The sequence below is a fragment of the Hydra vulgaris genome, chromosome 07 (genome assembly GCF_038396675.1).
Source record: "Hydra vulgaris chromosome 07, alternate assembly HydraT2T_AEP".
Lineage (NCBI taxonomy): Eukaryota > Metazoa > Cnidaria > Hydrozoa > Anthoathecata > Hydridae > Hydra > Hydra vulgaris.
In genome coordinates, this window is record NC_088926.1 from 30,024,500 (window position 1) to 30,045,265 (window position 20,766).

Here is a 20,766-nt window from a genome sequence, read left to right on the forward strand (position 1 = left end):
AGTAACAAATGTAATTCAAGTATATTAAAATAAATGTACTAAGTTAACTGTTGTGGCTGGTGCTACTGAAGTTATAACTAATTAAAAAAATATTAAATAAAAAAGCTATTTTATCTATCTTATCTATTTTATCCCGATGATTATGTTTAAATAAACAATATTTATTGATTCTTTTTAAAATAAAATTAAAGACATTACTAGTTGCACCAACTGATGATGCTGCCGCACCTAAATGACAAAATTTATCAAAATATATAAAACATATTCAATGCTTTAAAAGAATGTTTAAAAAAAGTTTTTAAATCTACAAAATCAAAGTCCTTACTGAGTTCTATCTGTCTGTCTAAAAATAAAAATTGAGATAAAGTTACATACAATAAAATTGCTAATGCTACATTCGTACTCAAATAAAATCTAAATGATAAAACTTACTTAACTCGCTGTCAGCTTGCCTGTGTAAAAAAAATTTGTATTCTTATTAATCCTAATCTAAAATCTATAAATAAACTTACTAATATAAACCATAAATAAACTTGAACTAATATAAACTATAAATAAACTTACTAATATAAACTATAAATAAACTACCATTTACTATATAAACTAATAAAAACTATAAATAAACTAATATAACTATGTTACGAATATAAACTATAAATAAACTACTATACCCTATATATTTACTAAAAAGGCCTTCAGCTCCTTTTAACTGCTTTAAAAAATGAAAAAATACTTGACTAAAATGATCTAAAAAGACAAAACTGAAACACTTTACTAAAAAAGAAACATTGTACTAAAAAAAAACTATTTTACCAGTCATTTTAGTTTTAACCTCTTCTAAAAAAAAAACAGAAAAATAAAAACAACGAACAACAAATAAATTTTAGTTTTTAAGCAATGAACAACATCAATTCCACTTGAAACTAAAAATTTATCAGCTCTAATCGGCTGGATGACCTTGCTTGAAAGACCGCGTGGTGTAAAGAAACGCATTTAGAAAAGCCTAGAAAGTTCTTTATTAAAAAAGAAAGTGAAACGACACTAACACTATTAAATTACAGTATTCATATTTAGAAGATTTGATAAATTACAGTATTCATGTTTAGATAGTACTAAAAAAACTATTTTACCAGACATTTTATTTCTAACTTTTTCTAAAAAATGAAAACAGGCTATAAAAATTAGAAAAATAAAAACAACCAACAACAAACAAACTATTATTTAAATTTTTATTTTAAACAATAAACAATATCTATTCTTCTTGACAATAAAAGTACATCAGCTCTAATTCGCTAGCTGACTCTACTCGAAAAGCCGCATGGAAAATGTAACCGCGCATAAAAAAAGATTAGAAACTACTTGAAAACTAAGAAATAGTGTATTATACAGAATACATAACCGTTAGTAACAATACGAACAATAAGCGAAACTATGCGTAACTATGCGCACTAATAATATTCATTAGCGCATTAATATTTAGATTACAACATGTTGTATATACTTACATACAATGTACGTGAAAGCTTTTAAAGTATTAAGATTATTTAAAATAAAAAGTAAATATTGTAATAATTAAATTAATAATATTATTAAAAATAGACTTATTTGCTTAGACATTGACGAGTGTAGTAAATTGGGCATTCCATGTCGGATTAATGAAGTATGTCAAAATAAAAATGACACTTATTCGTGTCAGTGTAAAAGTGGATGGGAGATGGATCCTGATATTCATTATTGTGTTGGTAAGTCGTTTTATACGAATGCATATGAATACAAAAGGTATTTTACGGTTATGTGAGACCCCAACCCCACACTTTCCTCTAAGAAGGTGATTATCAAGTTATAGTCGGTTTTTTAAGAAATATTGTCAGCCTGTCAGGTATTTGATACAGTTTAGCGGGGTGAAATTTAGTTTTAAGGATTTTTTTTTCTTCGAGAACCAGTTGATACTAATTTTGATTGGATTGGATTTACCCCTCTCCCCTATTATTTTCTAAGTAAAATTGCCTCTGTATGAATATATATATATATATATATATATATATATATATATATATATATATATATATATATATATATATATATATTATATATATATATATATATATGTATATATTTATATATATATATATATATATTTATATATATATATATATATATTTATATATATATATATATATATATATATATATATTTATATATATATATATATATATATATATATATATATTCATGTATATATAAATATATATATATATGTATATATATATATATATATATATATATATATATATATATATATATATATATATATATATATATATATATAGAAATATATATATATATGTGTGTGTATTTTAATTTTTTTTTACATATATAAATATATATATATATATATATATATATTTATATATATATATATAGAAATATATTTATATATGTGTGTGTATTTTAATTTTTTTTTTACATATATATATATATATATATATATATATATATATATATATATATATATATATATATATATATATATATATATGTATATGTGTGTGTGTATTTACATTTATATATGTATTTTTATTTACAAGAAATTCAATGAGAAGTATAAGACTCTCCAAAGAAGAGTTGAACCTTAAAGTTTTGGCGGTGACATTACATAATACTCTGAAAACACATTAATTTATTCTGGTAAGACCTGCAGAAGATCCCCTTTAATTTTCCACTTAAAACTTTGGTGAATGCAGCATAAAAGTTTGAGGAGCCTAATAATTTGACAGCTATATAATTGTAAAATCGTCTCTGTGTAAATACATATATATATATATATATATATATATATATATATATATATATATATATATATATATATATATATATATATATATATGTATTTACACAGAGACAATTTTACAATTATATAGCTGTCAAATTATTAGGCTCCTCAAACTTTTATGCTGCATTCACCAAAGTTTTAAGTGGAAAATTAAACGGGATCTTCTGCAGGTCTTACCAGAATAAATTAATGTGTTTTCAGAGTATTATGTAATGTCACCACCAAAACTTTAAGGTTCAACTCATCTTTGGAGAGTCTTATACTCTTCATTGAATTTCTTACAGGATGAACTATTAATGTTCTTCACGTGCAGAAAGCTTTATTTTTGGTCTTCATTCTTCCATACGATTAAGGATTATCTGGAAAATTTGGAAATCGATTTATGAAGAATTAATTTTGCGAGTATTTTGACGTACTTTAAGGCACTTACATTGGGAAAATATGATTTTAGTTTTTGTCGGAAAGGTGTTTTTAAAAATATTACTAATATATTATTTATTTTAAAATACTCCAACAAAACAAATTATCGAAAGAGCTTTTTAAAACAAAAACAGTCTATTTTGCCATAAAATTTAATAAACTATATATATATTAAAATGGTCCTCTAAAATACATTTAAAATACTTAAAATTTTATCGCTTGTTATCCGTTGACTTCGATAAGAAACCCTTAGGGAACTCTTTTTAGACTGACTAAATATTTTTTAGCCGTGGCGCATGCTATATGGAAATTAAAATTTTTTCAATAATTTTACAAGCTAGTTTTTATATACTATAAATGAAACTGTTTTATAAAAAATATAGAAAATGAAACGGTGAAATTTATTTACTATCTGTATGAAACAATATAGATAAAGTATTAAAAAACAGTGTTTTTCATGCATTATGAAAAACTGTTCAGAAATAGTAAACTCTTTTTCAAACCACTTGGATGTTTGAGTTGGTGCTGCTTGACCATCTGCAATGCATACTGTTTCTGTTATTCGCTTATGGTTAGAATGCCGGTTATTATTATTATTAATACTATTATTATTGTAACTATTATTATTATGCATTTTGTCAATAAAGGAAAAAAAAAAGTTATAAAAATAAAAATATATAAACACATAGCTGGGGCAAGAAAAAGACAAATTTGGTCTTATTGCCAAGCCCCTTCAAAAAAAATTTAAATCATAAAATAACAAAAACATCGTAACTTTGTTAAATTGCATGACATAATACGCTGTATAACAGTGTAAAATATCCAAAAGTATATACAAATACAAATATAAAATTTTAATTCTTTTTTTTATTTTTATACTTTTTCATATTTAAATTTTTAAAATAATTGAACAAAAGATTTGTTTTAATTTGTTTAAATTTGTTTTAACTTTTTAAAAAAGTTGAGTATATTGAGATAAATATACAAATAAATTGAATACAAAAATACGTGATTACTCCTAATTAAACCTTTAGAAGAAATATAATTATTTGTCATTTACTAAAAGTTATTGCTTAAATCTATTTTTAAATTGATTAAATGTTGAAATAGTTTTTAACTCAATATTCAAAAGCGTGCTTCTTAGTTTAGGAACTCTATTTGCAATTGAAAACTTGGTAGCAGAATAGCAGATTTTAGGTTAATTGCAGTTGTTTACTAAAAAAACTTGTTGGGTATAGATGATTTCTTTTTCCGAAAATTAAAATAAAGTATGATGGGTGCCGCTTTTTTATCAACTTTGAATATATAAGAACAACAATATGATAAAGGTTAATTTGAAGTACGTTTAAAATATTAAACTTAATAATAGAAATTTAGTGTGCGAGAAGCAATCTACATTTCCAATTATTCTTACATATATTAGCATGCTTTTGTTTGCTAAGCAGTTTATTTATTTTAAAATATATCATAAAGAATACATGGTTGCAGCTGGGTTTTTTTTGAACAATAACTGCCGTTTAGTAAATGCAAAAATCAGAAAATTAAACATCCTTCGAGTGGCATTTAGAAAAAGGAAGATAAGGAAGTTTAAAAAAACACCTTTAAAATACCAACAATTCTAAGACATATTATGAATAATTTAAATACAAATATATAACTAAAACATATACTTTTTATAAGCACTAAGTTAATATGTTTATTTAAAATAGAAATAGTCCAATGCTTTTATAATTGGAAAAAGTTATGTAGATTTTGAGGATAAGTACTTTTGAAAAAAAAATTTGGGAAAATTTGACAATTTTAAAGCCATTACGAATGGTTCTAGCAAGCTTGCCTTCATCTCTAGTAACTAAACGGATACATTTTTGAGTAGAGTAAAGCACCTATGTTTCAATAATAAACTAATAAGTAAGTTTATAAGATTTGACTTTGTGCCACGGAAAAAAAATTCTGGCCCACTGCGTAGTGCTATACCAAGCAACTTGTGCATAATTTAGGTAGCAATGAATAAAATACAAATAAAGATATTTCAAACATGAAAACGTTGACGTTTCAAATAAATTTAGTGGCTGGCAGATAGCCAGATTGACTTTCCCATTCTTACGCGTCAAATTTCAAAAACTGAGTTTGGATTTTAAACATTTCAGAAAATTGAAGTAAGAAGATTTTTACAACGTTTGGAACAGACTTTCCAAAATGGTCGATGATTTGAAAACTATGTAAAAGTAAAAATTAGATAAGTGCTTTTACTAATTTATATATATATATATATATATATATATATATATATATATATATATATATATATATATATATAAATATATATATATATTCTACAACTATTTATAAGACCACAGTTATAAAACTAGTTGGCTGGAGTTGTATTTTCAAAGTCGATAGAGTTAATTTTAATTTTGAAGCTCTTGATATTTTTGGCATTAACGGCGTCAGGCGGTGGGTTATTCAAAATATTAACAACCCTGAGTAAAAAAGAGTTTTTACAGACATTGAGTTTACACATTAGTTTGCGTAATTCGAATTTGTGACCTCGAGTGTAAATATAGTTTTTAATTAAAATGAAACTTGATTTATCAAGGCAAAATAAATTGTTTAAAATTTTGTAACAGGTAATCATGTTTTGCTTAAGGCGACGAATTTCTTGTAGTTCCAAACCACGCACTCTAAGTCTATTAAAATATAAAAAAATTTTTAGGTTAGCGATTCTCTTAATAAAACGTCTTTCAATGCTTTGTTCTTGTTAGTGCGGTTTGGCGACCAATCCGCAGAGAAATATTCTAAGATTAGTCTTACGTAGGTAGTGTAGGATTCAACGATAACACGTGGATTAGGACTTTCAAAACACTTAAGAATTAAAAACCCTCGAATGTGTGATGCGCTGACGATATTAAAAATATGACTATTATAATTTAAGTAATAATTCATGGTCACTTCAAGATCTTTTGGGTTTGTAGATCAAGTTGAATTATGATCTCCTAATTGATAGTTGTAATTTATATCTTTACAAAATGAAGTTGGAGCTATTCTATGAGTAAAAAACTTATTATTGGCTACTTTTAACTAATACTTTTTTGACCAGAGATAAACTTTATAAATGGTAACAGCAAGATCGTGACTCTGATTGGGATCTTTAAATGAACTATATAGCTTGATATCGTCAGCATATAACATTAGAGAGCAATTAAGACCTTTTACTATCGTAGATCATCAATATAAAACAAGAATAACGTAGGACCCAAAACGCTACCTTATGGAACTCTACAAAGGGTGCTGGTTGGATTGGATAGTGAGTTTCCAACCAGAACCCTTTGATAATAAATTATGATAGTTAATAAAAATAGCTAATTTTTTTTTTTCAAATAGAATAACTCCTACTTAAAAAATTGTTACAAAGTGTTATACAAGAAAATTATATTATCATTAACTATGAATACTTTGCCTGGATGTTAATGAAAATGAATTTATAGAAAACTCTTTGCAAAGAGAGTTAAAGTTGTATAAAACTGCCAACCGGTCACACGGACGTCCATAGTACGTCAAAGGACGTATGAAAAGATTTGTTCAAACGTCCAAAATGGATGTTCGTTAGACTTACCAAATGAAACAACTTTCGTCCGTCCATTTCGGACCTCTAAAGTACGTCCAAGGACTTCCAAAACAGTCTGTTTGGAGGTCAACAATAGACGCAATTGGATCTCCAAATTTTGTTCAAATTATTCTCTTGCTGACTCCATTTCTAACAACAATAAAAAATGGAGTCTTGATATAAGAAATGAAATCTTTTTTTTTCCCACAAGGCCTAAATTTTTAATACACGTGATTAGGGGTTCTACACGTGTGGCAACTCTCATTAAAATAATAATAAAGCTATTGCATAAAAAATTAAATCCCAGTATTGAGACAAATTATTACAAAAAAATAAAAAGAGTAGCATATTTGACAAAATTAATATATAAAATACAATCTAGCAAAGGCATTATTTATTGGCCCGTTTTAATATATTGCTAATGGCACCCTCAATGTTGCTTGCATCATAACCAATTTTGTCATCAGCAATAGTATCTAAAGAAATAATATTTTTCACAAAATTGTCTGTCAATCATAGTGCATGTTGTAGAAAATCAAAAATAAATAATTAAATTTAAAAACAATGTAAAGAAACTTTGCTTTTTTAATTTAATTGCCAAAAAGTAAACAAACTTAAAAACGTCCATAACAAAAATTTAACTTAAAATACTTGTTATTAGTTTCGGAAAGATCTATTTAAATAGTTTTAAAAATTATTAAAATAAATTTAAAGCATGATTAAATATTGAACCAAATTTAAAAAGCATATAGAGTCACAATATATTGTGGGCAACTAAGTGACCCTTATTTTTCAAGTTTTTAAAAGTACTGATATATATATATATATATATATATATATATATGTATATATGTATATATATATATATATTAATACATATATATATATATATATATATATATATATATATATATATATATATATATATATATATATATGTATATATATATATATATATATATATATATATATATATATATATATATATATATATATATATATACACATATACAAAGACCTTTTTACGCGAGGCCGGAGGGGGAAATAGCCACAGGCGTCAAGTTTTGAGAGGGCGCTAGCCATTAGAATTGTAAAATCATAGTCGTTAAATAGTAATTTCATATTATTTCCACAAAAATTTTTATATTATTATTTTGTCCAAATCATAGATTGACTGAAAGAGTTACTATATATATCCAAGTTTTTTGAGGCAAAAAGTTCAATTATTTTCTTCCAACAACTATACTTCCAACAAGTATACAACAAGTAAATTGCTTTTCTTTCAACAAGTATACGGACCCATATTTTTTTAAACAAGAGTATTTCCATTGGAAATTCATCTTTATAAAAATCAAAACTGTGTATGGTTGGGAAAAGAAAGTATCATTCAAAAGGCGATATAAGTCCACTTGGAAATTATAAATAACTATGTGCGAACTATTCTTGTGAAAACTTCGTATTGGTAAAAAAAGTCACGTTGCTCAGTTTGATCCTTTTTTGAGGGTCCTTTTCTTTTTTAGATGATCAAACCACTCTTTCGTTATATATATCAAGGTCATAAGTATAATGGCAAATTTTTTATACAACAAATAGTAAAAAAAATTAAAAAAGCTAAATATTTTTCCATTAGTATTGATTCAACTTCAGGTATTAGCCGTGCAGATTTACTGTGTTCATTGTTCGGTATGTTCAAAAGAATGGCTGTCCGGTAGAAGAATTTTAAAGGTTTATACCCAACTCTGGTCATAAATCTGAAGAATTAGCAGATGCTATACTTTCAGTTTTAGAATTGCATGGATTTGGTATAAACAATAGTCGTGGTTACGATTACAATGCGTCTAACATGTCTGGTTGGTACAAAAGACTTCAAGCTCGCATTAAAGAAGTTAATCCTTTAGCTACATTTGCTTGGCACACTTTAAATCTTGTTGGTGGATACGCTGTGGACTGTTGTAGAAATGTTTCAGAAATTTTTATTTGGCTTCAAAAAATCTATAACTTTTTCAGTGCCTTTATTTCGGATAAAAAACACTTCAGAACAGTTTAACATAAACAGAAAATGTATCACTTAAAAGATATAGGATACCAGGTGGTCAGCTAGATCTGATGCAAAAATTAGTTAAGGAAAAAATTGAAATGAAAAAGTTATGATCAGTAGCTAATGGACAAATCTTGAAACGATTATAATGGCCATATTAAGAGGTGATATACTAGAAAAATTCAACAAAAATAGCCAACAATTGCAGTCAGTTGAGAATGATTTAGAAACAGTTGTGAGTTTATACAAATCATTAATTCGATTTGTATTAGATCTGATTTGTATGTTTGATATCTATAAAGAGAGAGAGAGCAATTAATAAATTGGGACACAAAACACATCAAAAAATACGCAAAAGAAAAAGAAAATTAACTGCAAATGAAAAAAGAGAAGGAGAAATAAATTTTAAAATTCAAGAATCTTTAAGGAAAAAGACATGTAATGCAATTATTGATATAATAGATTCTAAACTAGAAAGATAAAAATAGTGCTATTTTACTTTTCTTTGCAAATAATAAAAAATAATTTTTCGACTTTATTTGCTAACCAGTGTATATACAATTTAGAAGTTATTTAATGACCTTATTAAAAACATAAGGCCTAAAACTGAAGTAGATATTTGTAAAATGATCAAAAGCAATATAACTATTCTTAATGCTATATTTACTATAAGTAGATAAATCATTAAGGATACATATATGCTGCTCAACGTCCAATTGTTCACCCGAGAGAACTTTTTTAATATTAAAAAGGCTCAATTCTTGTTTGAGGCAGGGAATGAGAGGTGTGGATGTCTTAATAGGTTAGCAATTCTATCTGTTGAATCTAAATATATATATATATATATATATATATATATATATATATATATATATATATATATATACATATATATATATATATATATATATATATATATATATATATATATATATATATATATATATATATATATATATAGATGTTAATCTTTTAGAATGCTTTTTCTTAGTATTAGACCATACATCTTTTATTGTCATAAAATATACAATTACAATATCATTATCTTGAATAACATACATAACAATTAAAGTTATATAACAATAACAATATTAGTATATATATATATATATATATATATATATATATATAAATATATATATATATATATATATGTATAAATAGTTAGTTAGTTAGTAGAAAACGCTGTAACTGGCAGAGCCTGTGAGTGGGTTATCAGACACACTTTGACAGCCGAATTGATCGATTGCTGCTCATCCAGCAATCAATTGCTGCTTTAAAGCTGTTGACTGAAGGCGATTTAATAACTTCTTCTGGCAGAGAGTTCCATACATTCGCTACTCGATTAAAAAAGAAGTTTTCTCTGTGCTTATGTTTTGTCATTTCCTTGAAATATTTAAAGCAGTGACCTCTCGTATGATTATTAACTATTGAAAAACGATTGTCTTTTTCTAATTTGTCAATATTATTCATAATTTTATACATTTGTATTAGATCTTCTCTTTGTCTACTTTCCACTAGAGTAGTTAGGTTTAATTTTTCAAGTCTTTTTATATATGAAAGATTTCTGATTGATGATACTAGTTTAGTAGCTTTGTGCTGGATTTTTTCAATATAGTCACAATCAGATTTATAATATGGAGACCATACCGGAACTGCAAACTCTAGTAATGGGCGAATATAAGTAATATAAACCAAACGAAGTAATTTATAATCGAAACAGGCAAATGACTATTTGATACGACCAAGCATTTGATTTGCTTTGTTAGAAGCATTAATCACTTGATTTTTCCATTTTAAATTTGCATTAAAAAGCACTCCAAGATCTCTTTCTGTATCTGACTATTTCAGTTGAATACTGTTTAAATTAAATAAATATTTTTTGTTATTATGACCATAATGCTTAACTACACATTTTGATATGTTAAATAAAAGAAGTCAAGTTTGAGACCATTTGTAGACAATATCTAGATCATTTTGAAGATTAGTAGCGCATTGTTCTGAAGATAATTGAGAAAGCATTTTTGTATCATCGGCATATAGTTTGGTTACACTATGTAATTTTTTAGGAAGATCGCTAATGTATAAAGCAAATAAAAGTGCTGCAATTACAGACCCTGACGGTACACCGCTGAAAATATTAACCCAGTCAGAAATGATTTCACCTTGAACAACTCTTTGTCTTCTGTTTTCTAAAAAGGCTTTGATCCATTTAAGTATCAGACCATCAAAGCATATGCTTTTTGTAATTAGTGTAAATAACTGTATTATATATAAACTATTGTTGTTTTGCGACAGAAGGAACGTTGTGGGTGTGTCATTTATTACATTGTATATAACGTTTATAATGTTTATTATACCCTCGGAGGTATTTGCAAATGTATATATATTGAGTAAAGATATTTACAAAGCGTGTGAGAAAAACAAATATAGAATTAATATTACAATCTATTTCGGCAATGAGTATTGCGATAAAGTTTGCAGATTTGGTATCGCAATAAGATGGTTCGGGTGAATTTTCAGAATGTATACAGAAATTGGAACTGGTTGCAAAACTTCAAAAAGTTGACGAGTTGCATGTGGTGCTTCCCTTATTTCTCTCTGGCGGAGCGTTTGCCGTTTATCAAGGTCTTAGTGATGAAAAAAAAAAAGACCACAAAGAAGTGAAAAATTCACTGACTACTGCCTTCTCTGCTTCTTCGCTAACAGCATACGAAGAATTCGAAAATCGCCGTCTTAAAGAGAAAGAGCCTGTTGACGTATATCTCGCAGAATTAACGAGGCTGAGCAAGCTAATATCATCTCACGTAAGCGAAGAGTGGATAAGGTGCGCATTCATTTTCGGGTTACCTGACGAAGCAAGAAAACAGCTGCAAACCACATGCTCAATATCAACAATGTCGCTGTACCAGATCGCTGAAAAATCAAGAAGTTTGGTAATTTTACGTCGTAAAGAATCATGTTTTGTTAGTTGCGTGAATCCTGTCGCCATCAGTCCAAGGTAGGTTCCTCAAGGACGCGGAAAAAAGACCATAACTTGGTACCGTTGCGGCGAGGATGGAAATATAAGTCAAAATTGTAGCGAAGAAATTGACAAGAAGAGGTGCTTTGTGTGTGGAATGGACAATCACCTGGCCCTGCATTGCTATAAAAAGTGTACGAACTCAAAAAACATGGAAGGGAAGCCACTCGTTTTTGTGCGAGCGGCTTCCCACAATATTTAAAACCGCCAACTCTCTGCGTATATGTTAATGGAAGAAAAATAAAAGCATTGTTGGATACTGGATGCTCCAAATCCATTTTATGTCGGGAAATTGTAAACGCAAAAAATGTCAAACTCGCAAGAGAAAAGGTTGTTATGATGAATGGAAACTCAATTGAAATAAAACACCAGATTGTTGTTAATCTTTCTATAAATGATACCACCATCGATTTGGAATGCCTGGTGGCAGACATTGTTCCAGAATATCAAATGCTACTTGGTATGGACGCAATACGACTGCTTGGAGGTGTCCAAGTCGGGAGAGACGGCGAAACCAAAAACTTCAATGTGGATCAACTTACTATCGATGCTACTGCTGTTTCTCAAGAAAAAACGAGTGAAGTATCCTCGTCTACTATTCTAAACCTGATTGATAAGGACTTCGTAGCAGAATTCAAAAATGGCAGTTAGAGCGTGACTTGGAAATGGCTGATGGAACCACCAACTTTAACTAACAAAATTTCAAACTATCATATCTCTGAGGACGTTAAAAGTGAGTACGCGATGGAAATAAGTGAATGGATAGCACAGGGATGGCAGAAACCATTTGAAAGGAGATGTAATGGCATCATTCCATTGATGGCAGTAACTCAACGAAATAAGTTAAAAATACGTCCGGTGATGGACTACCGGGAGTTGAATCAATTTGTATCCAGTCATACTGCAGATGGCGATGTTTGCAGTACCAAACTTCGCAACTGGAGAAAGTTGGGTGAAAATCTTGAGATAATCGACTTAAAAAAAGCGTACCTGCAAATTCGTGTCGACGAAGCATTACGGAAATATCAAGTTGTGGAATATGAAAGGCAGCGTTACTGTCTAACAAGATTGGGTTTTGGTTTAAATGTGAAGCCCAGAATAATGATTAAAATCTTAAAAAAGGTATTATCCTTAGATAAATTTGTCGAGTCTGGGACGGATTCATTTATTGATGATATCATTGTCAATAATAATATAGTGTCAAGTTGCAGAGTTCAAGAACTCTTGAAAAAATATGGCTTGGATTCTAAGTTGCCAGAAAAACTTGTCGGTGGTCGTGTGCTTGGATTGCGAGTGTACAAACAATGCAACCAATTCCGTTGGAAACGTGACAACATACCCAAAGTTCCGGAAGGAAAAATGACACATCGGCAAATCTTTTCTTGTTGCGGACAGCTGACCGGACATTTTCCAATAGCAAATTGGCTGCGCCCTTCGTGCAGCTATCTAAAAAGAGTTTCGAGTAGTTGTGGATGGGACTCTTTGGTGAAAGAACGAGTTGTTAAATTAGTAAGCAGTTTGAATGAAAGACTTACAAAGGAAGATCCCGTTCATGGGTCATGGAACGTCAAAAACATTTCTGAATCAACAATGTGGTGCGATGCAAGCAATTTAGCTGTTGGCATAGTTTTGGAAGTGGCTGGGGAAATAGTAGAAGGCTGTTCGTGGCTGAGGAAACAAGGTGATACGGCTCACATTAATCTTGCAGAGTTAGAAGCCGTGATAAAAGGAATTAATCTAGCAACAAAATGGGGATTCGAATGTATTAACATAAAATGTGATTCGGCTACTGTTGTCGGTTGGTTGAGCTCCTTAATTATTGGTGACAAACCCGTTCGAGTACACGGTCTTGGAGAACCACTTGCCCGTCGCCGGTTATCGTTAATTGAAGACCTTGTGAAGGAGTGCAATATAAAATTAAAACTTTTCCTGATAAAGTCAGCAGAAAACGAAGCCGATGCTCTTACGAGGGTACCACAGAACTGGCTGCATTCAAACCATTCTGCAATGACAGCAAACATTGTACCGCCTGATGTGAAGTCGTTTCATAATCTTCATCACTTTGGAGTCAACCGAACACTTTATTTGATGAAACAGACATATCCAAAGGAGAAAGTTTGCAGAAAAGACGTTGAATCAGTCGTGAAAAGTTGCAAAAGATGTTTATCGGTGGATCCTGCGCCGATTAGAAGGGAAGAAGGAAATCTTGAAGTTGGAAAGAGTTGGCATCTTTTTGCTATTGACATAACCCACTACAAATCAGAGATTTATTTGTCTATTATTGACTGTGGAAAAAGGAGCAAGTTTGCAATTTGGAGGAGGCTACAGAACGAGAAAGAAACAACAGTGTGCTTCCATTTAGAAGAAATATTCCGAGAAAGAGGACCTCCGTGGCAAGTTCTACTTGACAACAGCAAGTATTTTCGCTCAAAACTTGTTGGTGAATTATGCGCAGATTGGGGAGTGTCCATCTTGTTTCGTTGCGCTTACAGGCCATCTGGAAATGGATTTGTTGAACGTCATCATCGCACAATCAAGCGCATGGCAGCCAGAAGTAGCAAAGACCCGTTAAAAATGGTATATTGGTATATCATAGCTCCCAGAAAAAATGGCGAGGAAACATCGCTCCCCTACAAAGCTATATTTTTCTACGAGTGGAAACCACACACAAATTCTGCCAAAACTAACGTGGAAGTTCTCCACAACTATACACAAGGACAAGAAGTATTTGTAAAACCACCTGACTCAAAATGCACGAGCGAATGGAACAGCGAAAGAGTCTCAGATGAAGGACGAGGAGTTTCGGTAGAAATCAATGGATTGCCGAGACACATGTCGGACGTCCGTCCTGCTCCCATTGTAGCTGACTTGTCTATCAGAGAATCGGAAGAACCCATCGCAGATAACCTAAATTTCCGAAGATCGACGCGAGTGCGGAGGTTTCCGAATAAGTATGCGGACTTTGTGATCTAGAGATCAAGGGGTGTTGTAATTAGTGTAAATAACTGTATTATATATAAACTATCGTTGTGTTGCGACAGAAGGAACGTTGTGGATGTGTCATTTATTACATTGTATATAACAATTATAATGTTTATTATACCCTCGGGGGTATTTGCAAATGTATATATATTGAGTAAAGACATTTACAAAGCGTGTGAGAAAAACAAACATAGAATTAATATTACACTCTTAATTTGACTAACAGTCTTTTGTGTGGAACGGTGTCAAAGGCTTTAGCAAAATCTAACAAAATTACATCAACTGGAATACTAACATCTAAGCTTGATGAAATGTAGTCAATGCTTTCTAAAAGGTTGGTGGTACATGATTTGTTTCTAACGAAACCATGTTGCGCTTTTGCTAGTAGATTATTTTTATACAGGTACTCTTCCATTTTAGCTCTAATTATACTTTCCATAGTTTTACATGGAATAGAAGTCAATGAAACTGGACGATAGTTGCTGGTAAGAGTCTTATCACCTTTTTTGAATAGAGGTGTTACGCTGATTTTAATTAAACTGGAAGCTGACTATTAGTTAAAGATGCCCTAATAATAAATGTTAGAGGAATAGCAAATGCTTCTGCACAGTTTTTTAGAAGAAATGGATGTATGTTATCAGGACCACATGCTTTATTTTGATTAAGATTTTTAAGTTTATCTAATATCATTTCTTAGCTGATATCATTTGGATCTAGATCAACAAACTTTGAATGATTCTCGTTAAATTCAACTGTGAGATGTGGAAGTTCCCCTTCTTCTTCAATTACAAAAACATCTTGGAAACATTTATTGAGTAGATTAGCTATCTCTCTAGGTTCTTGAGTTAGATCACCAATAGCTGTTTTTAATGCTCTGATTGATTCTTTGATTAGTTGTTGGCTGTTTAGGTATTTATACAGAAGCTTCGGGTTTGTTTTGTATCTATACTAAAATTATATACCTACGACTGTATTTGAGCATTGAAAACCCAACAGAGATTTTCAAAAGAGAAACCAATATTGTAAGTATGTTCTATTCTTTATATTACTTTTATATGAGCAGTGGTGAGGAGTAAAATTGCTCAACCAAATAATTTATTTTTTGTAAAAAATGCTTAGGCTAATTATTTGTTTTGTTTATACAAACCATTATCCTTTTAAATGTTAGTTAGAATAAAAGAAACTGACTTAATAATGTATCGTCTGACTAAAATAAAATCGTCATTGAAAATTAAAAGTCCAGTCTTCATAAAATAATTTGGTTTATTATCTGGCTATGCTAGTCCTCGTATTTTGTGTCCTTGTATGATTCTAGATAATTGAAATTAAATACTTAACAAATAGAACAAGACTAGAACATGTACTTGAAGTGGTAAAATTCCTGCAGGACGTTTTGCTAAAATTATTAAAACCAATAAAAAACTTTATATTAGAGAACGACTATAATAGTTATAAAAACAGGAAGATTTGTCTTATAAAGAAAGTTAATTAGGACTAAATATTTTTGTTCCTACTAACTACGCCAACATTATTGTCTAAAAAAAAAATTATGCTCTACGTAAAACCTTTTTTGTTGAGTCACGGATATTGAGATTTGGTCAAAGTACGAATCAGTTTCGCGACTAAGCGTTACTTTTGAAAAATTTGTCAGTCATACCAAACAGTAGAACAATAAGTAAAACTTGAAACAGCTACCCTCTGTAATGAGACAGTTTTCTCTAATTCAAGAGATAGCATTGAAATAGCATTCAATCAAAATGTGAAGATTATCTTTAAAAATAGTTTTTAAATCAATCTGATAAACACTTTTAAAATAAAAATGATTATTTGTTTTACAAATATGAACACATATATGAATTTTTACACATATTAGTTGTATGTGGACTATATTTTAGTACACGTTGAACAAAAATAGTACTAAAAATAGTATAATTTTAAGTCACTAAAAATATTATAAATAAATAAACTAACATTTCAGTTATCAAAGTCTTCTTTAATAAATCAAATAACAAAAATAGAATTATATTGAAAAAATATAGGTATATTTAACACAAAGAATTCCAAATTTATCTCCTTGCGTGCATTATTGCCAATTCGGAGATGATACTATCGTAACTTAGTTTTTTGGCTTTTTCTGATTCTATAGACAAAATTGCTAATGAAGTAAATCTTATGGCTTATGGTAGAACTCAAATAAGTTTTTATTAACTTTCTTCTTGAAAAAGATCTCTCTGCTGAAGCGAATGTAATTGGTAAAGTTACTATAACTTTAGGAGCAGTAACGAAATTTGGATATAGCTCAAATAGATTACTTTTTAACAAATATAGCAGTATTTGTAATATTCTAAAGTTGAAAGGCAAAACTCGACGACATCATTTTGCATTGTCATATATAAACCTTTACAATCTTTTTGAAGTTCATCTTCACTCATGTTTTTAATGTTATCCAAACTATATAAAAAACCATACAATATTTCATGTTCTTTATAAGGTTTAAATCTTCTCGTGAATGAATTAATCGCATTATCAACAACGACAAAAAAGTCTTCAATTCTAAAATATTCTTCACTCGATGAAAAATTTCTTACAGTTCTTTGAATCTTAAATTCAGGCATCACTTGTACTTCTTCAGCAATTTCAAAAGAGCGGAAAAAGTTGAATCCCGTTTCACGGTGTTTTTCAAAAAGTTCTAAAAGTCCTTTTAAATGTGTACTTGCTATGGTGATATCCAAATTGGAATATTGAAAAATCTTGCTTATGATATTTACATCATTCAATATAGCATACCAAATTACCAAACTCAATGAAAAAATCAAAAAAATAACAGTTGCCATTGCATTTTTGCGATAGTGTTGTTAAATAGTTGCATTACATAAAAACGTCTTGTTTTGGTGCGATTAAAATCCTCATCAATCTTATAAAGCATCATTTGCTTATAATTTTTTTCTGTTAATTTGAATGCTAAATTTTTTACAATTATTTTTTTCTAAGTTACTGGGTGCTGAGAGATAAACTCATTCGTTTTATTTAAACCAACTTTTATAAGCAAGTTCAATAATGTTTTGGCTTTGAATAATATTTTCTGTCAACTAATATAAGAATTTTAGTCCAAAGTTTTAACAAACAAATAAATTCAAGGTTGAATAGTTTAAATAGATCTGTACCATAATCAGATAAAGTTTATTTTAATGCTTATTTTTACATTTTTACAATTTAATAGTTAAGGAAACCTACTTTTTTTGCAATAAATCTTAATTTATCGTTTAGTCAAAAGAACGCTTATAATGAAATTGAGTTTTGTTTGTCAAAATTTTTAAAACAATTCTATTTTGAGTTTTTTGATGGGTCTCTATATAATCTACCAAACTTAATGAATCTCAAAACTTTACTCAACTGTTCTTTATATAAAAAATTAGATATACAATTAAAAATGAAAAAAAAACATTCGAAAGTTTTTAGTTGTGGGTAAATATCTCTTTTTGTCCGACAAAATAAATTTTCATTTTGAGTTTGTATTGAAAAGTATGATTTAACTTTTTTAGTTATTTATTGTTTGCCAATATCGGATTATAATTACATTATGATTCTTACGTAAGTTCAGCTGAGAGCTAAATTATTTTTTCCTACTATTTAATAGAAGCTAATCATCGGTTAGCCACTTTTGGCGGCTGCCACTACACAGTGGGCCAGTGACTAAATGGTTCCAACCCATTATAAAGATATTATAAAACAATTTAAAAACGTTTCTATACATTTAAAGTTTTAATGAATATACTAATACTGTGGTAAAAGTATATGCGAATGTAAATTGGAAAAAAAAAGTTGTAAAGAGAAAATTTTTGTTTAAAAATACGATGGAAATAACATTTACATAAAATATTTCGCTTTTTAAAATATTATATTATAACTCTATATATTACCTAGATTTTAAAAAATGTTATACTAAAATTAGTAAGTAACATACTTATAGCAATTTTAATTATGCTTAATATGTTATAATTTAATGTCTAACTTTAGCTTTTAATTGACAAAATATTTTTTCTATTGCTACATCTTACTTTTATACTCAGATACTTTAAAGCTTATATATGTTTGCTTTAATAATTTCATAAATATGGATGCCACTAGGCCCCACTTTGGTTTCCCTTTAATTGCACAAAATTATAAAAAACTTGGAAAACATATAATACGGTCTTACTAATACTAAACGTATTTCTGAACAATTATGTATATATATATATATATATATATATATATATATATATATATATATATATATATATATATATATATATATATATATATATATATATATATATATATATGTACCCTATTTTAAATTTTGTTATTATTAATTTAGCGTTTGTCAAACCAAATGGGTTTAATAATGTATTTTGGTTGGTTTTGTTGTGGCGACTCATTTTAGATGTTGAAATGCTGTTTTTATTTAGGCCTAATGAAGGTCACAAGAAAAAAAACTTATTTATTTAACTCAACAGTCTGCCAATAAATAAAAAAGATTAGAGTATACTTGTATACGGCTTTATTAAAGTACAAGATTTGGAGTTTCAAAGCGAAAAGTTTGAGAGTCATTTTCAAAACTTATGCAACAATTTAAAACAATTTATAAAACTTATGCAACTAATAATGCTAGTTGCTGCTAAGCAAAATTAGGTATCCATAGCAACTAAATAAAAAATACATTCACCGTTTCAAAAAGCGCGATCTCAAATTGGTACTTGTAAAATTTGGTAAACTTGTAAAAATATCTGCAAATACCAAAACTAGATTTTTGCTATCCGAAATTTAGTATCCATAGCAACGAATTAAATAAATAACACCTTCATAAGATGTGCAGACATATTGTTTCTCATCCTAATTTTAGTCAATGTAGCCCTAATATTTAATTAGATATGAATTTTGACCAGTAAAAGTGAATTTTGGCCACTGTGCACTAGTTGTCCACTAAGTAAACGATGAGCAAAACTACAGCAATCCGCTCAAAATGCCTATATTTGACCACTAAAATTCCGCTATAGAAAGTTTTCTAGGATACCTTTTAGATAAACATTTGTGTGATTGGGTAAGTTATTTTCTTTATCACTGAAAACAAAATTTTTTACAAGAGCTCCGTTAAATATGACCAAGAAACTAATTTTTTAATTTTAGGCTCAAATTAATTATTAACAAATGTTATGCTTTGTCGTGAAAGTTTCAAATTTTTAAAATTGATCTGAACTAACAGCAATTATTTAATTTTAGAACTAAGAAAGTAAAGGAGAGAACTTTAATAAAGAAGTAGCAAGATAAAAAATATTACTCAAATATTTCAACATTGAAATTTTTGAGTAATATATTTTTTTTAATCAATTACACACTGGCGTTTGAGCCCTAAGCCTTAAGGCCTTAAGTCTTATAATATAGTTTCATAATTTGGAACTTTTTTAAAATATTTTAGATATAAATGAATGCAAGATAAATGAAAGAAATCCATGTGGGGAGTTTTTATATTGCAAAAATACTCCAGGAAGTTATATATGCTTATGTAATATAGGTTTCACGATGGGTGGTGATAACGCAAGCTGTGTTCGTAAGTTATTTTTTATTCAATTATTAACTTAATACAATACTACAGTAATATATAAAAATTAACATCTTTTTGAATTGATAATTTTTATATACTATTTTAATACAATAATTTATAAAAAAACAATTTTTTTAAAAAGTTATTTTTTATTATATTACTATAATGATACAATACACAACATTTTATACACTAATCTTTAAAAAAAATATGTTTAACGAAAACGATAAACTGATAAAATTGTTGTAGTTTTGTAAACAATTTTTCTGTAAGTTGATGAATT

The 20,766-nt window shown here is 28.5% G+C and overlaps 1 protein-coding gene across 1 annotated transcript in view; it reads left to right on the forward strand.

Annotated features, from left to right (window-relative positions):
* LOC136082684 (fibulin-1-like) overlaps nt 1–20,521 on the forward strand; it is a 65,307-nt gene extending 44,786 nt beyond the window's left edge. Inside the window, exons 3-4 of the mRNA XM_065802102.1 lie at nt 1,614–1,742; nt 20,358–20,521. Coding sequence (XP_065658174.1) covers nt 1,614–1,742; nt 20,358–20,521 — 293 coding nt within the window. The remainder of the gene's footprint in view (nt 1–1,613; nt 1,743–20,357) is intronic.
* The last annotated feature ends 245 nt before the right edge of the window (nt 20,522–20,766 follow it).